This window comes from Thermobia domestica, chromosome 3 (genome assembly GCF_964235325.1).
Source record: "Thermobia domestica chromosome 3, izTheDome1.hap1.1, whole genome shotgun sequence".
Classification (NCBI taxonomy): domain Eukaryota; kingdom Metazoa; phylum Arthropoda; class Insecta; order Zygentoma; family Lepismatidae; genus Thermobia; species Thermobia domestica.
The window spans coordinates 136,615,056-136,633,536 of record NC_137456.1 but is presented as its reverse complement, the minus strand read 5'-3'; the positions used below and the strand labels follow the sequence as shown (position 1 = coordinate 136,633,536).

Sequence of the window (18,481 nt, the reverse complement as noted above, 5' to 3'; positions counted from 1 at the left end):
AAACCATAATCGCGATTATATACTCCACAAATTTGTATGGCCTGGGACCGAACTAGGAGCACCTCATTCCAAGGAGAGCGTTCTACCACTTTTTATAATTGTACGTTTGAATAAATCTAAATACTCAGATGTCTTTAATAATACTAAAATAATGTGAATGTGTCAGTCGTAATGTTTTCGCATAGAAATGATTTAACTACTGCTATTAAATTTTATATACAAACAGACAACCCCAGAGCTAATCGTGTATGAAGCCGTTTCTCGATTTTCGGCCCTAAGGGGGGGGGGGAGATTGACGAGAAGTCAAATGTTAAGGATATTTTGGTTACACATTTGCTTTAGCCTAAAGAACCTTAAATTTAAAAAAAAAATCTGATTGTTTCTAAGAACGCCTTATTGGTATGCAAAACATTACATATTTGTTATGCCGACTTACATAACGCCAGAGGATAAATAGGTGGGCAATGGAATGGTTGGAGGAACATTTCTTAAAGAACATTCTTTTTTCTCTCTTTTTATCGAGGTTGGGTTGTGAACTGATACTTGACAACGAGTGTTTAAGCAAGAATAGAATTCTTTAGGAAATGACTATTAGCTATAGCTGAATGAAAAGGAGAAACTGTCTGAATAATAATAATAATAATAATAATAATAATAATAATAATAATAATAATAATAATAATAATAATAATAATAATAATAGGGAGAAAAAGAAGAAATCTTAACTAAGACAGAAACGCTTAATTCAGACACTACAAGATAAAAATAATTGACAGGTTCAAAATGAAAGAATATAAACTCAAATGAAGATAAATCTTATCTACCGAATTTTGATTCCACGTGAAATTTGGACAGAATACTTACTTTCTCACGAAACACGAAATAAGGAGGATTTTATGAATTAAGTATCCTAAATGAGGTTCTTTTTTTTTTCTTGTCAAGAATAGAGTATTTCTCGAATTCTTGAAATTAGGTGTACCAAACGCCTAAGAGTGACGCGAACAATTGCATCACTTCTTTCAGATAGTCTTTGATCCTCTACCAAATGAAGGGCTCAAAATTGATAACTTCGCAAATAACAGCCAGCCAGCCAGCCAGACACACACACACACACACACACAGACAGACAATTCAGTAACGAACTTTTTAAGTTCATTGATGAGAGAATACTTTATTCATCGTTTCTGAAACCCCAATTCCTAAAGCAAAAGGATTCAATCAATGTATTTCTAACTTGCAATTTTGCTTTCACAAAATGTCTAATGTTGAGATTCGTTAAAATTGACGGTGTAAAATTCAGTAGTCTATATAAAATATTCGTTACAACTGAATAAATATGTGTTTCAGATATTTTAAAAAATTCGCTTATAAAAGAGAACGAGAACAATTTCTCTATTACTCAAATTTCCAGCTTCATATTCTTTAAACTTTATTCTTCTCATCAGGGGTAAAAGTGGATCTGAAAAAGTAGGGGGACGGTAGATAGCGGCAAGACATCCCGCCATCCCCTACCTATCTTTGTCCATTGTAATTTCTTAGGAACTGGGGGGACGTCGTACATATTGTTTGGAAGTGTGGGTACGGCTTCCTCCTGCAAAAAGCACTTGTGGTTAAACTAAAAGTATGTCAATCAATAATTGAGTGATGAACAAATAATTTCTCTTCAGGAGTTACTACCGCATAATGTATTAAAGCGGTAAAACACATGTTAGATTAACTACCACAGATGATATCTAATTACATAAGCATTGCGAAATAATTTCTAACAGTTTTAATTTAACACATTCTTTCTTTTTCTTATCTTATTGTATATTCAAAAACAATTAACTGCCGAGTGAACGACAGTAGGCAGAAAGCAATATACTTCTAAGTTATCAGTGCTTGTAATTACGAAATCGTTTCATTCTGTCAGTCTAAGCGTGAAATAATTTTAAATATACATAAATAAACTGTGCATTTAGTTTAAACTCTTTGTTTAATTTATTTTTATTTGTTGTATATAAAAGTGTAACCATGTTTTTACTTTTTAATTGTCATTTCATTTTTCTTAATCTTTATTAATCTTGCTTACTTTCACTAAACGTTGTAAAATTGGTTATCTTGATCAAAACATTTAAGGTGATCGACTTTCTACATTTAAAAACGAGATATTTATAGTATCCCAGCAATTTTCATTTGCATTTTATAATGACAATAGTTACTTTCAAAAAAAGTTGCAGAGATAATTTATTTTGAAGCTAGGTTCTCATGGACAAGATTGTTACCTCTTACTAAAATTTATTATTTAAATGAAAATGTGAAGAAAGATAACGTTTCTATAATAGGTAGAAGTATAAGATGTACTCACTTTACAGGTAATACAATTCTTACTGCAAAATCTAATTTTAAAATGTTAAAGACTTTCATTGACAGAAAACTCGAAGAAATGCTAGACCTCTCCGATGGCCTAGTGGCCTCCAAGCTTGTCTTTGGTACATGGGGACCCGGATCGATCCCCAGCGTAAGAGGCTTGAAATTTGAATGCATTACGGTATTCAAGAATCCACCTTGCCTGCAGGTCCACGTCTCATATTACCTCATATTATGGATGTTGAAGTTCTTCCAACCAAAAAATCGGAAAACAGCTCTTAAAAATAAAAGAGGAAACACGCATATGAAACACATAGTAAAATTTACCAAGGATGTTATAAAATAATCTTCAACATATGAATTCAATGAAGCCAAAAAACACCCGAGCATCGTCTGAAGCGGCACGTCTTATTGGCTACTCTCGTTTTCGCCATGATTGTTGACTCGATTAATCTCTGTTTTCTATGGCATGGTCCACCAATGCACCAAATCAATATATGTCAAAATCGATATATGTCTGGAGACGAGGAGCAACATTGTCGCACGGTGGTTGAAATCGGGAGATCGAGCTGGTCACTCCACAGACCCACGTCGACCGATCCAAACGTTCGGGAATGTTTCTTTCAGCCACTCTCGCATTGGTATGGCACACTGACCATTCTAAGTCCAGTGACCATTGTCCATATTCTCAGGCTACATAGTGTTACCATATCGAAACTTTTCCTCCAGAATTTCAAATACTGTAGCCAGTCAAACTTAATATACATGATTATGAGCCACTTTGTAGAGTAAATTCTGAATGTCGATCCACAATAAAGTACCTTATATCTCTCTTACATTGAAATCAATAACTTGCACACTTCGTTGTCAGTCTGTCCCTGTTATAAAACACCTTTTTATAGAAGTATGTTAGTTTCCTAAAACCCTAGTTACCTACAACATACTAATTCTCATATTCCAACTACAGTATCGGCTCTTAAGGAGAGTCATATCGATAAAATAATAATAATAATAGAATTTTATCGTTACAAATTAAAGGAAGAAATCTTAGCTAATGTTCTCATACTTGTAAAGAAGAAGAGTGGTCCCTATTCAGACAGTAACAAGATTTTTTTTTTCATTTACTTCATTTACACTTATCTGCTTTTCACTAACATCTGAGGTAAATGACAATTGCACATCCTGTACTCGCACTGCAGAAGTTATCAATTGTATATAGCAATTTAAAACAAACTGCAAATAGTAATATTTTTTTAAAAAATTTGTCAGGTATTCTTAATTTTTTAAGGGATTTAGTTTGCCCCAAAATTTCTTTACACACCCTATATTTACCTCTGTCTGTCCGTCCGTCCGTCCGGGAGACAAGCATCTGAAGAGCTAGTCTATGGATCAGGATCAATTTTGGCCAGGATATAGATAGTCAAACGTTAGGAATCGAGTTAGTTAATGAAGATAATTCCGCCACCGGAAATGGTAGAAATCAACCATTTCCAGTTGTAACATTGATCATTATAGAGTAAAATACGATAATGGATAACAGGAAGCGATTTTGTGCGAACAATTAAGCATCACAATAATCCATTTTGTGTCCACCTTTAACTCACTACTGAAGCTGGAAGTGGCAGAAATTTACTAACACTTCCGGCGTCATAAATAATTGAAATAATATCACTCTGTAAACACAAAACTACTACGCGTGACATCACTGCTTTTTCAAAACTGTGAATCTATGGAACAAGATAACAGAAAATGTAGCACCCGTTCACAATGGTTATAATCGGGGAATTGACTCTCAATGTCTCCTAAGGATAGTGTGGCCATTTTTAAAAGAAAAATAAGTAATTAATTTTATGTATTCAGATAGTATTATTAGTGAAAAGCTGGAATGGAACGGAACATCATTACAAGGTAAGCAAAGCGAAAGAAATTTTCAGGAAGAAAGAGAACCTCTTATTTGGTTCACCTTGAGTAGATGGTTACTGAAGAAGGAGAAGAAGAAGAAGAAGATAACAGAGCCATCAAATATTTCATGTGCAGTATCGAATTTATTTATAAAATTTCTAGGTTCCAACGTTATATGCTTAAAGTAAGGCCTGCAGATCTGGTTGAGTTTCTATCTGAGCCAAGTACTCCACCGTGGTTCAAACTCGGGACTATGAACACGAAAAGCACATAAGTTAGCCGCTTGTCCACAAAGGGTCCTGTCAAATATTGTATTTCGCGAGGAGGAGGAGGATGAGGAGGAATAAACATTTTCACAAAACTATATTTAAAAAAAAAAAAACCTTCTGAGTAGCGTTCGAAATGTAGTCATGGAGGAGAATTGAGAAAATTAGAACAAAGAAAGAAAAAGGAAATTTTGATAAAGTGACAACAAAATTTTGAGAGTGGAATACTAAAGTGACGATAATTAAAAACAAGTATTAGTGCCACAACGAATACTACTTGAGAGAGTTTTGTTTACTGGCCAGCCAAATTACTTAAGATGCTAAATTTTAACAAGCCTAGGCTTAAATAGAATATTTTACCTAAATTAATTTAAGTATACTCTAAGATGAATGAGTATTTGAAAATAGAAAATATTTAAGTATTTATATTTGTCAAATAGAAAGTTGTAGTTTCATTTTAGTTGTATTTTATATCCTGTGCTTTATATTAACCCGCTAATTTGAACAGCGCTGCCGGTAGCCTAGTAAGCAAGGATGACATCCATAAGTACTCCCATAGGATTACATAGGAAATCTATTTTTGATTGTCAATATCTCGGTATCAACTGGATGGATCGTACCCATCAATGAAATCGATTCCTTATATAGAGCTTCTTCGTGGCGAAGCGGTTAGTGCACGCGCCTTTGGCGTGGGAGACCCAGATTCGATTCCCGGTGGGAACTCATGTAGTTCGGATTCCACGTTAAGCAGTAGGTCCCATCTCATATAGCCTCTCAATTCCTTACTTATGACCCTCTGCTTCTTGCCCAAAATTCATGGTAGAGCCACGGTGGCACAATCGTAAAACGTTCAATTTTGGTGCGTGGGGTCCTGGTTGCGCCATGTTTACATTTTTTTGTGGACAACACCGTGTGCGTGGGTTTTCTCGGGATTCTCCCGTTAACTCCCATTTTATTCATTCCACCACTGCATTCCACCTTCTCCTTTAGCCTAACCGGCATAAATGGGACGTAAAACTTAGAAAGAAAAGGAAAAGCCCAAGTTGATGACGAATCATCAAGTAGTTCTGGGATTTTGAGTCTCCCGGACGAACAGACACTCGGACAGACAAATTTTTTGGTAAACCAGACTCCTTAAATAGAACAATAAATTGGTTAGTACATTTTAGAATAAATAACTTTATTCAGAAAGTGTTAGAATATAAAATGTGGGAAACGATTGTAACTGATGATCAATAACAAGATAATTCTCATATCGAAGACCGCGATGAATAAAGACTTATAAATTTACCTTAGTGTGAACTTCACGGAGTACAGTGTGAACTTCACGGAGTACAATAAGGTCTTATTTTAAGTTATGCCTCGTAATGAAAGGTGTTTAACTAAAAAAAAATCTTAATAATATTAGCGGTTCGTCTGAGTTCTGCTGATAGTTCTCTTATCCTTAAACTGCCTACCTACTTACCAATTGAACATTGCCAATATTACCATTCTGACACAACGTAATTTATACAGTATTTCACATCATTCATTTAGTATTCATCACGTATATACCTTTGCTATAACCCTTCCCTATTCTTCAACCAGCCACTCTAGTCTCTTATTGAAAGTACCATAATTATTAAACTCTTTGGCATAAGTGAATTTGTTTAAGTGGTCATCAATAACACAATTGTACAGATCAACAACTGTTCAAATGTCTTTCTTTGGGTTTTTTTGCTACTTAATTCCATTGTAGAAACTAATTAAAGATTTGAGCCATCTACACTAGGTTTCCAGGAATTGCACTCTGAGCCATGAGCACTAAGTTAAGAGTTCCAATAGAGAATACAAATATTAAATCAATATTATTGAAGTGAATTGTGCCTTACAATTGAAATAGAAAGAACTTTTTTCTATCTTACAGTGTATAGGTCGTATCTCTAACCATTAAAATATGACTTAAAATTCAAGCGCTCATGTATATTTTTTTTCACACTTTCCACGCTCTTTTTCACACATCTGGGCAACTGGTGAACTTAAGTCATCTTGGTAGAAATTGAACGAACAAACTGTCAATAAATATTATTTTAAATACGTTATCAGTAATGGTCTTGAGGGAATTATGGATAATCTTCTGTGTAAAGAGAACAACATTGATGACGAAAAGAAAGAAAAAGACGTTAGCGGTGAGGACTACGTGAGTGGAGACCGGAAATTCAGATGGCAAGGACATGGTTTTTGTAATTTTCTAAAATGCCAGTGTCCTGTTCAAAAACTATTACAATATTTTGTCATTTTTATTTTTATTTTTAATTATTATCATTCTTCTACTTTCAAGCAGGGCATACGATGGCTCAATGGTAGAGTTGTCACCTCTGTTGGAAGGGATCTCTGGTTCGATCCTATGATTTGTAGGTTTTCAGCTCTTTTCCAGTTTCCTCAAAAATTTTCATTCCATTTGTTCTTTCATTAAAAAATGTCCTTTGTTAATCACCTATTTACCTTAGTCTGCAAGACATATTCCTGGTCCGTAGAAATTTCTTGTAACTTAATTTTACTTTCAAATTTTTGTTTCCCTTTCAAAAAAAATTTGAGATAGGTCTCAGACAAATAAGTGTCTTATTAACACTGGAAAATACGACAATTACTAAAATGTAACTCTGATTTTGTTGAGGAAAAATGCTCCGATCGGTCCCTTGAGACTCTGCGCCACTGAGATCACTCCAACTGATGTCAGCTACATATACAGTACGAGAATGAGCATGCTGAGGTTTTACTGAAACGGTCACAGTACACGTGCGATGGAAATAACAGAAGAGAGCACGTGCGTTTATCTATAAAGAAGATAAGAGATCAAAAAAGTTATTTCATCTGGAAAATTTAAGTACACCATATAGAAGGCTATAAGAGTATTTTAAAGTCAGACAATATGGTAAGTAATATGGCTTCTGTACGTTTCATAATTCATTTAATTTAGCCATTCATCATTATTCAATTTCTTCCAAGAAGAAAAATACGTTCACCTTGTTGGCACAATCCTGTAACAACAATACAAGAATATCGTGATTACCTACTTTCACGCAAAAAAAGAAAAGAAAAGAAATTATTTCTTTTGTTTGATTACATTTTTCATACCTCCTTTGACAGCTAATCAGAGACAAGACAAGGACAATTGATTTTTGTTACAAAGGAAAATAATTTTGTTAAAAAAGAGAAAAATTAATAAGAACAGCTAAAAGAGAGGGGAATACCGTGCAAATTTCAGGGCTATAAATGTTGTAGTAGTATTTTTTTTCACATGTGTGATCATGATTAGAAGTTATGTCCGAGATATCCAAGAGTGCGGAAAAGGTAGTATTCTCGTCTGTTGTTAGCTGCCGCGCCTGATTTCTTTATAAAACGGTAGACTCATAACGTCAGTCATCACAGAACGTTTTCGAAATTTGATCGAGTAACATCATCCTCTTGTGGACATTGGCTGTTAACAAAGCAAAACAAACGAAAAAAGTCTTGCTATTCTTCCGCAGCAACAATGTCAGTGTCTTCCGTTAGTTTCTCATTGTTACCGTTGTTGTTAGCGCTTCAATTGGCCGCTGGAAGTATTCGAAACGTAGCAACAGATAAAGACATTGTTCAAAATACGATTTCTGATAGTGAAAATACCGATGTCCAGTATCAGCCTACGAAGAATATTCTTGATTGTTTACAGGCTGCAGATATGATCTCGTGTGCTAAACTAAGTGTTCTTGACAATTTGGATAAAGTTTTGTCTCTAAAGTCGTATACACTGTTCGATGGAGTTGAACTGGAGAGAATGGACAACTATTCGGAAGCTGATGCAGTGTTAGATGACAATAATGAGGAAAGTGGTCGAAGCTTGGATGATGTACTTGCGTCTAAATTTGCCCGAATGTGGCGAAGCCATGCTTTGAAACTTAGATTTATTCCTGGTGTTGCTGTAAAGATTTCGCGCAGTGAAAATCCTGGACAATTCTTCAATGCTGTCATCGAACAAGATGAGGAAGGTACGTACAGTTTATATGCCATTGAGTCTCAGTAATAAATGTAAATTATACAAGTTTCTCTTTGGTCCATTTAAGTACATTTATCACATAATATTACAATGAATATACAGTATATTTCTCTATAGAGTTATTGGTTTATAGATCAATTCGGAGCTTAGCGTCTGTTGTAAGTGAACAAACCTATAATGAGGACATATTGTTTTTCATTCTAAAACTGCGGTAGTTTTCCTGACTATTTAAATATAAAATTGGAACCAAAAGTGATATTTACTACTTCCGTTTCCAATAGAGGGGTAAGGGTGGAGGTGAAATTTATTCTTAGGACGCTAAATTCAGTAAAAGAATATTTCTTATTACCTATTATCAATTTTGCTGTAAGGCAGTAGTGTTTAAATCATAAATACTTCCTGTAAATATTTCCAGTACTTCCGGTTTCAGTAGAAGCTTACTAGTACTAGTATGTGGTCGGGCATGTAACCTATTCTTAACGCGGAATCCGAATCGAACACTATATCTCGCTGTATATTACCATTTATTCTCTTGGTATCTGTAGACGCCTATCATGATAAGCTCTTTATAAGACTTCCCACACTAATGCATAGTGTGCCATGCGGCATAGTAAAGGTTGGAAGCTGAAATACTAAAATTTACAAGCTAATAAAATACGGTACCAAAATTCCAACGTTGATTTTGTGTATTATTTCTAATCGTATTATTCAAGCTTCTCAAATATTCTAACTTCATGTTCTCTTTTTGCATATATCATGCAACAATAATGCAATAGTCTGCTTAAGATTATTAAATAATGTAATAGGTCCCAAATATCATTGCACAATGAATTCCAACTATTATTCAAGGATGTGCCCATTGCTCATACAACGTATTCCGAATGAGGACGCTTCACGGTGTATGTTTTATTTACTTCTAGTTTTATTTTTATTTTCCATAATTTAAATAGAATAAACATTGTGAAATAAGTCATTTATCCTTCCTAAATACTACTAACACTAATATTTGTCACATCACATCCAAACAAATTATATTTGCATATCTCTAGGGTGGAAAGGATGATAGCGTCATAGTGTACATGTTCTCAAGTTGGTTATTTATTTTTGTTTCTGGTTAGGTACACCTGACATAATGGTTTGCAATGTTATTATTTTCTTACTAAACAGTGTTAATTATGAAGTTAATATTGCTTACTTTACTATTATCATGAGTTATAGAAAATATTATAGTTGTTATTTCTTGTTAAAAAGAATCCGTTTTATACTAGAGCAAATAGTGTTAGCTAAACAAAAGTGCAATTGTTGCTATAGTAACAGAGCTGGTACAGCATATGATACTTTTTCAGTGTATAGCAGGAAAATCACTAAAGGTTATATTAATACTACCACCTGTCAAAATATTTAATATGTCTCCGCAAGACAACGGCGTATTAGAAATCATTAGTTGATCACCACAGTTAAGCAACGCCTTTCGTAAATGGTGTGTACACAGAGGTCGCCTCTTAAAATAATACTACCAGTATGCTCTATAGCTCTTAGGTATAATCTTTTAGAAGTTGTTAAACATGTTATCGCTTTTTGTATAAAATTAACGCGTTGTTATTTATTTGTTTTTCCCATGCTGCAAACAGTATAATACATATGTGTCGTTGCACATACCTGCAGAAGTGTTTAAAAGCAGTTGCATATAGTAGTATTACTGACATGTCTATAAATAAATACTAACTTTGTCGTTTAATAAGTTCACTCACGAGACTTACGGAAGTGTCCGTCACCGATTTGAATGAAACTTTGCATAGTTGTAGAACATCCAAAAATAATCGACACGTATTTTGTTTTGTTTTGTTTCGGCAATGGTGAAGATTTAAGGCTAAAAACCACCTTTGAACGTTAGGGGTGCTCTCCAAACATAGACTGAAAAATATCATTTAATATAGAAGAAAACATACTGCAAGGGAGGTTTTAGAACAGCTGATTCAGAATCTGACGCCAAAATTACAAAATTCAAAATGGCGGATCCAATACAGCGGTTACAATTATAAAGTGTCTTCTGGTTTAAAATTCTCTGCACGTAGCCAAGAACAATTATAGTTGGCAGGGGTTACTACGAGAAGGGGTTGCAGATCGATTTGAAATAACTTTCTATTGATTTGAAACAACTTTATGTTAACGAAATGCTTGATTAAAGTGAGTCTCCGCACTTCTTCCTATTCTGGGTGTTTATGTATAGTGAGTTCCCTCACCTCTCACTATGTCAGAACTTCACATATCCTCAATTGTTATAATTACGAATTTATTGAGAAAACGCTTCACAGTAATTGTTTCGTAAAAAAAAAAGAAAAAAAAAGAAAGAAATATATGTAATGTATAAACATGGTCTATATCAAGCTCGCCTTATTACAGTAATAACTGTGACAAATCGCAATCATCATCATCATCATAGGTATTCTACCTTTATTGGCAGGTCACTTGCCGCAGCTGAGAAGCTTCCATGCTCCACGGTCCTCCGCTAACTTCTTCGTCTTCGCGTATGATCTTTCTGTTTTTATATCATCCATTAATTGTAATCTCCTTCGCCCTCTCCCTCTCTTTCCCGCCACCATACCCTCTAGGACGTCCCTCATGATACAATCTCTTCTTAGGCAATGCCCCAACCAGTTTCTCTTCCTCTTCCTAATAATATCTAAAAGTGTTCTTTTCTCACCCACCATTTCTAACACTCTCTCATTCGTTTTCCGCTCGAACCAACTAATTCTTTCCATTCTTCTCCACACCCACATTTCGAAGGCTTCCAGTCGATTTTCATCTTATTTCCAGACAAATCACAAAATGCAGCGCAATACTTCCAAACTGTTTTTGAATCACGCATATCTAATAAGATTTGCAAATCTGGGAGAAGAAAACTGAATGTGAATCAGTGATTGGATCTTAATTACATTATTATGGAGATGTAAATTGTGGTTGTAGATCGTATAATCATTTGTAGCACATAGGCCAAATTTCCAAATAACAATAAACTTAGTACCTGGAATATTTGGAAGAAGACTAAACGGTGAAATACTAGCCAGTAACGACGCCAGTTTTACTTTTTCTATACTGAAAAGAATAGTTTTATATTACTTGATCTACTTTGAAATACACATGTCTAGGAAAAGTCCGGGAGGCAGGTTAGCCTCGGGGTCACCTGCATTCTTGCTACCCTCTGGCGTCGTCAATGCTACCAAAAACAGCGAGGTCAATAACTTTGGTTGCTTGGAAAGTGTAAAGAATACTGCAATGATTGTCTAATAGTCCTTCCATTCGTTTTGTTCACAGCACGTAAAGCTACCTGCCAGACGTCAGCTTTCTTTAATTTCACAGTACAGAGATGTCAAAGAAACTTATATTTGAATTCTTAAATCATTATATTTGCTTCCGATTCAGCTGCTCGTTTTCATTATTATTATTATTATTATTATTATTATTATTATTATTATTATTATTATTATTATTATTATTATTATTAATAATAATAATAATAATAATAATAATAATAATAATTTTATTTTAGGTCGCTCAAGAAGGAATAGGAATAAGGGCAATCATATGATCTGGTTTCCAATGATGTTCGGAAGTGTAATTGGTACCGTGATGCTGTTCCTTGTCAAAGCCCTTGCTTTGAAATCTCTTGTAATTGGCAAAATAGCTCTCCTTCTGTCTGCTCTCAACTCAGTGAAGAACATGATGCTCGCTCACGGAAAGCAGGCTCAGTTTGCAGGCTATTACGGACCCACTGGAGGGTACTCCGGAGGTGAATATAAGAAGAGAAGTCTCTACAAGGATGAAACCAAACACGAGCCACAGACACTAGCATACCAAGGGCATGTGCAAAATGCAGGTGCTGCAGGCTATGGAGGTTATGGGCAAAATAGGTAGGTCAAATTTTTGATAATTCCTCATCGTAGTCATAAGAATCCATGTTGGTAGATTGATTTCCTCAAAGTATGAATATTTTTATTTAGTGAAGTCTTCAGTTAACTACATCGTCTTAGCCTGAGTAATCGTCCTTAAGACCATACATCAATTATAGTTTTTTGTTTCTTCCCCTTTTTTACCTTCCACCATACTTATAATTTCGCCGAACAGGATAGCATTTCTTTTTGAACAGTGTTTAACGAATGTATATTTCCTAATTACACATAATATCGCTCTCTCTTCTTGTACAGTTTCAAATAGTTCCTTCTTATTATTTTTACACCATTCCAGTTGTAATCTTTCTTCCCCATACTTAAGTTTAGAAGATGCATATAGGTTTATCTTTTGCAACGTTCAAGAATAAGATACTCAATATGAGATTTTAATGTTTGTTTTTCGTTAACTTAAATGTTTCAAGTAGTCACAAAATTTGACTTTCTTTCTCCTAATAGTCTTTTGCTATCCTGAGAAATAAAAACTATTAAAATGTTAGTTCGTTTTAAAGTAAACGTATAAGTGATTCTTCATTGAAATCAATCGCTAAAAAAATTTAAAAGAAACGGGTATTTAGCATCATTAATGGGATATAAATATGAATTTAAGGCGTGCACAATCGCACGAAACTCTGTATTCATCAAGCTGTAAAAACATACGTTCATTCTTGTAAAAAAAAAAAGAAAAGAAAAAAAGAAAAAAGAAAAAAGAAAAAGAAAGAAAAGAAAGAAAAAAAGAATAAAGAAATTACAGGATCAATTATATGTATTTTCAATAATATTGTTGTCTAAGCATACGGTCTGATAAACTGATCACTTATCATTTTACAAGCAGCAGAATATTTCTGTTTTCTATATTTTGTTCTTGGAACAAAAATAATTCTAAAATTCTTGAAACATGTCCTTTAAGGTAAGTAAACAACGCTTTCCTCTGAACCATGGATGCGTACATTGAAGAAAAACACGTAAAATTGCGTGAAAATAATAATTTGTAAACCATGAACTTGTAAATTGTATTTTCACTTGTTGTCGTCACACATTACTGAATGAACTAAAACGGAAACGAAACAGAACACCACGTGGATATCAATATAATATTAATATACTTATAATTAAATAAAAGAAAATGCATTTCATTCCACATAGCAAGAAAATTCCATAACATGCATACAATACCAACAAACAATATGTATACAATGACTTTTCACAATTTCTTTAATCATGACCGAATGTATAACAAACGGGTGAGTGAAAGTTATTGAATCTAAATTAAATAGAAATTCTTGTCTGATTGGTGAATCTAATTCTGAATATAACATTGTAATTATTGTACGCATTTGTTGATATCTCGCGACAGAAGGACGTTAACAACTTAATAAATAAATAACGTAAATTCCATGAAATCTAATGCTGCATGTGTTGAACAAAAAAGGAAATTAAACTAAATAATTTATCTTTATCAGATAGCTACATGTTATTTGTATTATCTGTTAAAATCTAAATAATTTCTAAATCCTATTTATTTTCTGATTACTAAGACAGAAAAGTTTGTTAATTACACTTTTACTTTAGTAAGATGTTCCACTAGTTTGATTTTTTTAAATACAATAATTAAGTTGTGTACAAGTATAGATCTTAATGAATGTATTCACTAGGATTAGGTGTAGTTGAGATCCTAATCAGATACTCATTCGAATACAAACATTATCAATACACGTAAGAAAATTAAAGATTTATCTGTTTTAATGTTTGATTATTGTTTATAATTCAGTGCTCCTTTCTAGCTAATAAAACATTAACGTAAAGGTTAACATCCGTCTCTTTATAGTTCTCTGGTTTATTGAACACAAGTTTCCTACATAGCCCTCGTGGCTATATGGTTAACGTACGTATCTTCGACACGGGAGTGCCGGGTTCAATTTCCGGCAAAGAGTTTATGTGGTTCGGAGAAGTATGTAGCCTTACATACTTCAGACTCACTGAAGTTGATTGTTAGATTCCTTTTCCAGTATCTGGTCACTATGAACCGCAGTCCTGCGTAGCTCAATGTAGTCTAGGATACCCAAATCACGTGAGTTTCCTTTCGAAATCTAACTTCTTGCAAAAGAAGCAAATCCTAACTATGCATTCACAAAAAGACCCTTTCAGACTTGTACGTGGTTTGAAAGTATTTATGCAGCTGGAAATAGCTTGAAGGATTTTTAATATAATACCAATTTGTGAATATTCCCATTTTTTTTCCTTCGGATTAACTTGGGATTATGTCACCTAATTTCCGAGGAAGGCTAATGTCCTTTGCTTCGAATTTATGGTAAAACCCTGTTCAAATCTAAATCAATTAAGTGAAGGAAATGGGCTAGCCTTCAAGGATATGGAAAAATCTCATCTGTAGTAACCTTGTTTCACAGAGAGTATTAAGAATATGAGGTTCCATAAAAAGAAATTAGTATAGAAATCGACGACCATATTGTCTCTCATTTTGGCAAGCTAGAAACTTTTCTTAAGTACGTAGTAAATTTAATATAGCTAATATGGAAATTTTCATATTAACATTAAATACAAGTGAACTCAACAATATTACTAACGTTTAACGAGAAAAATGTCCAATGATGGGACATATACCAATCTGTCGAGAAAATTGAGAGAAATGAATTTTTGAAATAAATCTAAAATTTGTTACCTATTAAGATAGAAATAATACTCAAGTATACACTAATCGAGCTGTTTATTACGACACTAGGAAGATGGTAGTGTACAGTATGGTTATTATTATTATTATTATTATTATTATTATTATTATTATTATTATTATTATTATTATTATTATTATTATTATTATTATTATTATTATTATTACTAGTATTAATAATTTAATGTCCCACGATTATGTTCTGAAGATAAGGAAGACGGTGATTTTGATAATGAATGAAATAGTGGAATGAATAAAGTATGAAGGAAGTGAGAGACCATGAGTAAACTCACTTACACGGTGTTTGTTTATCACAAAATGCATTTCTCGGGATCTGAAATCTAAACAAGGACCTCATGCATTAAAGACGAACACTCTACCACTGAGCCACGGCGGTCTTCCAGTACGATTAATGAGATATGTATATTTCAAAATTATGATTAACTCATAAATTTTAATGTTTGTTTAATTAGATAATTTGTCCAACTTTTACATAGATATCAATCAATAGACCACATCTAGCTGAAGAAAATAATACGCTTGAGGCTAAAGTTTAGAGGTAAACTAAATTTTGTGGCCATAAAAAGTCAGATTTTAGAGGAAAACTAATTTTTATGGCGATAGAAAGTGAGATTTTAGAGGAAAATTAATTTTTGTGTCAATAAAAAAATATGTAGTTCGTTTACAATATGATGGAGTTGACAGTTTTCATCCTCTAGGATAGATTCACTATTTATGTATTGTATATGAATAATATAAACATGTTAGATAGCAGATTGTATCTATTGTTTTATATTTCCTAACAGTGAAAAACGTGCTTTTAAGTACTCCTGATAGTAACGCACATACAACTTGGAAATAATAACAGTCTCAATTCAACTCACATAATAAAACATATTCAACTCACGTATAAGATGAACATGAAGGATATTAAACAAGATCAAACAATACAAGAAAGTAAATATCAGAACAAGAAGAGCAATGTAATGACAAATCAGTTTCATTTAAAAAAAAAAAAAAAAAAAAGATACTTAAAATGATTTACAATAAATTAATAATATCTAATGCTATTCTACAAAAACAATATTAACTCATATTTTTCTTTTTCTTCCCAAACAGACAAATGTAAGCATATACGAATTTTATGCTCGTAGTGAACCTTTGAGAAGAATGAATTTCGAAGACAACAACTGCTACTCTGCGTCATGTCCATTGGAAACCAAGATTGGTTACCTAATACTGACAACATAAAGAAAGATTTGTTGCTTGTCAACTCATGCGTCTTGAGTTGTGTAAATAATAATTATTATTGTTAATTGTTAATTTAATATAATTTATTGTTGAATAAAAGTCAACAGTAAATTATATAAACAAATTCGTTATAAATTAATTTATTATTGTAATTATGCTTTGTTGTTGATATTTTGTTACAATAAAACAACTAAATACTTTATAATATTATTACTATTATTGTTATTATCCTATTATGACAAGCTTATGCTTCTTTCATGTGTTAAATTCCTGTTAGGAAGAGCTTTTCTTTTCATTTCTTTCTTTTTTAAAATACTTTTTGGCACATCAACTGTGTAATTTAAAATCCTACACCACACTTACACACCTATAAAACAATAACCCATAGATCTCATAGTTTTGGAGCTATGGACCTTTATATGGTGCTATGGCTATGAACTCCATTTTTTCATGTTTTTGGCAACCTATAACTCCGAAAGGAAGCATTTGTGCACTCAGGTTGGTCTATACTTTTCGTCTTATTTTGGTGTCAGAAATCGCCTCCCAAATGTTGTTTTGAAACACCATATATCTATCTATCTATCTATCTAGATAGATAGATTTAGATATAGATATAGATATAGTTAATGCCGAGCTACTTTGTGTAACTGTCTGACTAGCACGTATCGAAAAAAAAAATATTGTTCCCGTTCATAGGCGCTGACTTGAAGAAAATATTGGGAGGTCCAAACAATGAATAAATATATCACCATATTCAGCTGTTTGCTTGACAAAGGCCCGCTCACCCCCCCCCCTTCCCAATCTCAGTCTGCTACTCCGCTGCAAAGTTCACGCTGCATTGATCTTCACTTGTCATGTCAGTGCTGCCAGTGTTGGTTCAAGCTTCATTGCTCTATTAAACACCACTTTCTATCTAATAAGAAGGCTGTTCCTAATATTGAATTAAAGGCACGGGAAAGTTTCGACAGAAATTCCTGCTCCTCTTTTGTTAATTCTTCCTCGACTGAATTATATGAATTATATTGGGAAAGAGAGGACCCCACCCTTAAATATTGGGGTGGCCACAAGTGTCCTGCTGCCCCAAAGTCGGCGCCTATGTTCCCGTTCCCCAATTGTAAATGACCTTTTCCGTAATTAATTTGAAAATCACATTGTTTGAAAATGGCTACTGTAGTTTCTCGACAATTCATTTTTGGATATTAAGAAACTTACCTCAGATAATCAAAATTTCAAGTTGTAGGAAAAGGAGAGCAACATTCTAAATTTTGCAGGTTTTTCTTTCAATTATGGTGTATTATCTCGTACAAAGAGATTATAGTATATTTACTTTTAAACGAAATTACGTGTAACATTACAAGCGTATACGTAACACTGCTTTTAAAATAACAATGATCTTTTTACGTTTTAAAGAGTCAATGCCAAATAAACTGGTTTTGGTATAAATATACAGGGTGCGCACGTAAAACCGGCCCGTCATAATATTCTGGTATATTGTGTTTTTGGCAACACTTAAATAATCTACCTTCCTACCAAGAGATGGCGTGTCGAGGTCGGGTCGACTTACGTGACCTGCAGCAGTCACGTGCAGCCGCAGCCAGTGAAACTTGTCGAAACCAGTTGAGAAAAATGCCTCGTTGTGTTAAGCCGGGTGAGTGTCAGTGTGTGATAATGCCGTATTCGATACCCGAGCGTGTTGCCATTGTTGAAGGGTTTATTCTCACTGGATCTTTTGTGAAAACAAAGAATTTGTTTCGGGAGAAATTTCCAGGTCGTTCTGTGCCAGCAAAAAGCACCATTCAGGAATTGATTGAAAAATGGCGGCGTACAGGATCGGTTCAAAATGCTCCCAGGAACAGACGACCATCTGTGTGCACACCTGAATTAAAGATGCAGATGGAGGAGATAATGACAAGAAGTCCTCGAAAGTCAACCAGGAGATTGAGTCAACAGGTTCATGCGAGTGAGAGAAGTTGCAGACGTATGTAGTTAATCATATTCAATACATTACATTTCATTTTATGTGTTCACGTAACGGGCCGGTTTTACGTGCCGCCCCCTGTAT

At 33.8% G+C, this 18,481-nt stretch overlaps 1 protein-coding gene across 1 annotated transcript; it reads left to right on the top strand.

The window, feature by feature from the left end:
• Nucleotides 1-7,895: 7,895 nt before the first annotated feature.
• On the top strand, nt 7,896-16,458 carry LOC145681518 (uncharacterized). Its single transcript, XM_081753162.1, has 3 exons — nt 7,896-8,524; nt 12,083-12,443; nt 16,288-16,458. Exons 1-3 carry the CDS (start codon nt 8,032-8,034, stop codon nt 16,295-16,297), a joined length of 864 nt encoding a protein of 287 aa, XP_081609288.1. The 5' UTR covers nt 7,896-8,031; the 3' UTR covers nt 16,298-16,458.
• Nucleotides 16,459-18,481: the final 2,023 nt, after the last annotated feature.